At 42.8% G+C, this 4386-nt stretch overlaps 1 protein-coding gene across 1 annotated transcript; it reads left to right on the top strand.

Annotated features, from left to right (window-relative positions):
* The first annotated feature begins 489 nt into the window (after positions 1 to 489).
* Positions 490 to 3976, top strand: LOC144701119 (transcription factor bHLH81-like). Its single transcript, XM_078572831.1, has 2 exons — positions 490 to 976; positions 3089 to 3976. Exon 2 carries the CDS (start codon positions 3112 to 3114, stop codon positions 3853 to 3855), a length of 744 nt encoding a protein of 247 aa, XP_078428957.1. The 5' UTR covers positions 490 to 976; positions 3089 to 3111; the 3' UTR covers positions 3856 to 3976.
* The last annotated feature ends 410 nt before the right edge of the window (positions 3977 to 4386 follow it).

Raw genomic sequence — 4386 nt, 5'->3', positions numbered from 1 at the left:
ATAGCGAGAGAGAAAGAGACAGAGACAGAGAGAGAGAGCGAGAGCGAGCGAGAGAGAGAGAGAGAGAGAGAGAGAGAGAGAGTATGAGCGAGAAAGAGAGAGAGAGAGAGAGGGAGAGAGAGAGAGATAGAGAGCGAGCGAGAACGAGAACGAGAGCGAGAGAGAAAGAGATAGGTAGCGAGAGCAAGAGAGAGAGAGAGAGAGCTAGCGAGAACGAGAGCGAGAAAGAAAGAGAGAGAGAGAAAGAGAGAGAGAGAGAGAAAGAGAGAGAGAGAGACAGACAGACAGAAAGACAGACAGCAACACAGAAGTTTAAGGGAAGGCGCAGAATTCACCGTTTACCGACCCAAGCCGTAATCGATGACGATGAGATCAATTCCACTTGCGGGTGGTGCATGTCTCCTTCATCGCCATTAATGCTGGATGGTCCCGAGGTCCTAGTCCTGTCAGGGAGGGTGACGCTATCCAGGGAGAATGATAGAGAGAATTCCCCAAGCTGTTCTTCTCAGTCAATGGCTAGACCTGCCCAGAAAAGTAAATGCGTAGATCGACGATAATCCGTCAACGAGGTGAGCTTTCTTATCCTCCGCCACTGCCGGATGAGGTCGACCTCTATTACATCTCAGTTCTGGGCATGGGTATAAGCCAAAGGGGTCATGGTTTTGTTCTCCCCACCCATCATATCGGAGCATAATTCTTACCCCCCAATTCCATTTGTACGAACTTTAAATGCTTTCTGCTCGGAAGGCTGTTGCCTTTCTCCCTCTCCAGGAATCGTTCTGTGGATTCATATTGTCCTTCGTTGCGGAGTTTTGGGATCCTCGCCGGACAGTGTAGTGGACTTCGCGGAAACCTGGTAGGGCAACCTGAGGCTTATCCCTGCTCCAAGAATGAGATACAATTGAGGAAGTCTGAAGAAATAGCAAAGCCGTTCAGATTGGAGGGCGGCTGCTCGATATAGAACGTTTGGATAGAGGTGATGTCCCACTTTGCCGTTTGGTCTCCCTCTCATTTTTACCTCCCTCGAGTCGAGGACGTTTTTCTACATCGTCCCTTTCTTCTTGTCTGTCTTCTTTTTTGGTTCTTGTTGATGTTCCTGTTTCCCCTCGTTGTCTTCCTCAGAATCATCACTATAAGCGCTTCTTCTCCTGTTCTTTTTTTGCTTTTAGCCTCAATGTTTTTCTTCATCCTCAGAATCTTCTAGCTCTTCTCTTTGTCCGTGTTTCGTGGTCTAGCTAATATCCATCTTTCTCCTCTTTACAAATTATACTTATTTTCTTCCTCTTCAACTTTCTTCCTCCCCTTTCTCCATTGCTTCATAAATTGGTCTTCTGCTTGTTCACATATTCTGGTTCCTCTTCTTTTTCTTGATAAATTATTCCTCTTCTGTTTCTTCTCAAATTCTTCTTTTTCTTCTTCATCTTCTTCTGCTTCTTCACAAGTTCTTTTTCTTCTTCATCTTCTTCTGCTTCTTCACAAGTTCTTTTTCTTCTTCCTCTTCTTCTGATTTTTCACAAATCCTTCTTCAAAAAATAGCTATTCATAAATTCTTATTCTGCTTCTTCGCAAATTATTCTTCTGCTCTTTCTCCCGACTAATTATCGTTCTTCTTCTTCTTCATCTTCTTCCTCTTGATAAATTATTCTTCTTCTGTTTCTTCCCAAATTCTTCTTTTTCTTCTTCATCTTGTTCTGCTTCTTCACAAGTTCTTTTTCTTCTTCCTCTTCTTCTGATTTTTCTCAAATCCTTCTTCAAAAAATAGCTATTCATAAATTCTTATTCTGCTTCTTCGCAGATTTTTCTTCTGCAGATTCTTCAGAAATTCTTCTTCTTTCTCCCGACTAATTATCGTTCTTCTTCTTCTTCTTCCTCTTTTAATTGTTCTTTTTCTTTCTTTCTTTCTTCTGCGTCTTCTTTCTCTTCTTCTTCTTCTTCTTCTTCCGCTTGTGCTTTCTCTTCTTCCTCCTCTTTTAATTGTTCTTTTTCTTTCTTTCTTTCTTCTGCGTCTTCTTTCTCTTCTTCTTCTTCTTCTTCTTCCGCTTGTGCTTTCTCTTCTTCCTCCTCTTTTACTTGTTCTTTTTCTTTCTTTCTTTCTTTCTTCTGCGTCGTCTTTCTCTTCTTCTTCTTCTTCTTCCGCTTGTGCTTTCTCTTCGTCCTCCTCTTTTACTTGTTCTTTTTCTTTCTTTCTTTCTTTCTTCTGCGTCTTCTTTCTCTTCTTGTGCTTTCTCTTCTTCTTCCTCTTTTACTTGTTCTTTTTCTTTCTTTCTTTCTTTTGCGTCTTCTTTCTGTTCTTCTTCTTCTTCTTCTTCTTCTTCCTCTTGTGCTTTCTCTTCTTCCTCCCCTTTTACTTGTTATTTTTCTTTCTTTCTTTCTTCTGCGTCTTCTTTCTCTTCTTGTGCTTTCTCTTCTTCTTCCTCTTTTACTTGTTCTTTTTCTTTCTTTCTTTCTTTTGCGTCTTCTTTCTGTTCTTCTTCTTCTTCTTCCTCTTGTGCTTTCTCTTCTTCCTCCCCTTTTACTTGTTATTTTTCTTTCTTTCTTTCTTCTGCGTCTTCTTTCTCTTCTCCCTCTTCTTCCTCCTCTTCCTTTTCCTCTTCCTCTTCCTCTTCGACTTATTATTTTCTTTCTTTTTTTCTTCTGCGTCTTCTTCCTCTTCTTCTTGTTCTTGTCTTGAAAAATTAATAGAATTCATAGTCATCATCAGAAATTTTTTGATTCTACTCAATCTTCTTCTTCTTCTTCCTCTTTTACTTGTTCTTTTTCTTTCTTTTTTTCTTTTGCGTCTTCTTTCTCTTCGTCTTCTTCTTCTTCCTCTTGTGCTTTCTCTTCTTCCTCCTCTTTTACTTGTTATTTTTCTTTCTTTCTTTCTTCTGTGTATTCTTTCTCTTCTCCCTCTTCTTACTCCTCTTCTTCCTCCTCTTCTTTTTCCTCTTCCTCTTCCTCTTCAACTTATTATTTTTTTTCTTTTTTTCTTCTGCGTCTTCTTCCTCTTCTTCTTGTTCTTGTCTTGAAAAATTAATAGAATTCATCGTCATCATCAGAATTTTTTTGATTCTACTCGATCTTCTTATCATTCTTCCTCACGTTTCAGAGACTCGCGATTTATACCGAAGAATGGCAAGCCTCTCGGCCCGCGCATGGGCCTGCGGGCAAGAAGAAGGTAAAAAAGAAGCTCCCGGGGGAAGTCATCAGCAAGGCTCCATCGACTATGGAGTAATAAGCGGCAAGGTTGACTTAATCGAAGCCATCTTCAACACAAACTACGATTTCCGGGGAGCCCGGGCAACGAAAACCCACAACCAGGTCGCGAAAATCATCATCCCAGAAGTAGACCGTCACCAAGACTCGCCCCTCCTGTCCCCATGCGAAGAATTCGCAGAAAAAAGTAGCGTCTTCCCGGGGACGAGAATAAACCTGACGGAGGCGGCGGAGCTGAAGGAGATGATGTACAGGGCGGCGGCGCTGAGGCCGGTGAGCGTAGAACCAGCGGCGATGACGAAACAGACGAAGAGGCGCAACGTGAGGATATCAAGCGATCCGCAGACAGTGGCGGCGCGGCAGAGAAGAGAGAGAATCAGTGAAAGGCTGAGAGTATTGCGTCGGCTGGTCCCGGGAGGGAGCAAGTTGGATACAGCGTCCATGCTTGACGAGGCCGCGAGCTATCTTAAGTTTCTCAAGGGCCAGATCGTTGCGCTTCAGGGCGTGGAGTCACCGTCTTCGTCGTCGTCTTCTGCGTCTTCTTCATCGTCTTCGCCGCGTTCTCCGGCGCCGCAGTTCGTCTCCATGCAGGAGTCCGAAGCGGGGAACCCCCTCCTCCAGAGATATCCATCTTCGGGATGGGTGTCTCCGAAGGTTTGATGGCTGACTCAGGGTTGTCTCTCTCGATCATCTAAATAATTACGTTGATCTTCCTCAATGGCTTGAACATTTGCTCTCTCTCTCTCTCTCACGCTAAATATATGTATATGCTTATCTCTCACTCTTCTTCTCTCTATCTGTTTATTTCTCTCTCCTTAAAGATAGAAAACGTAAACTTATCGTTCTCTATCTATCTGCTATCGCTCTCTATAAATACATGTGAATCTGTCACTCGCTATCTCTCTTTAAATATAAGCTAATATCTAACGTAGACCAAGATAATAACCACCTTCAATAGGTTGGAATTAGAGTGACTCCGCAATGCAGCTTCAGTAGTCAACAGGTCGTACTCACCAAAATCTTATCTGGTCGTTCGCGGGGGAATAGCTTTAAGGTCAAAGCTGACGTGGTCTGCTAAATTTGTCCCTAAGCTACGGTCGGATATTATCAGAGAATTCAACTTCAACACCGGAGTAACTGGATATTCGACTATTGTCAGATATCCTCTGAATGCTCACTGGATTCCCAACT

The sequence above is a fragment of the Wolffia australiana genome, chromosome 3 (genome assembly GCF_029677425.1).
Source record: "Wolffia australiana isolate 7733 chromosome 3, ASM2967742v1".
Lineage (NCBI taxonomy): Eukaryota > Viridiplantae > Streptophyta > Magnoliopsida > Alismatales > Araceae > Wolffia > Wolffia australiana.
Note: the sequence above shows the minus strand (reverse complement) of the source record. Positions and strands in the feature narration are given on the sequence as shown.

Coding starts and splice junctions, on each gene's coding strand:
- LOC144701119 (XM_078572831.1), top strand. CDS start 3,112: ATGGCAAGCCTCTCGGCCCGCGCATGGGCCTGCGGGCAAGAAGAAGGT.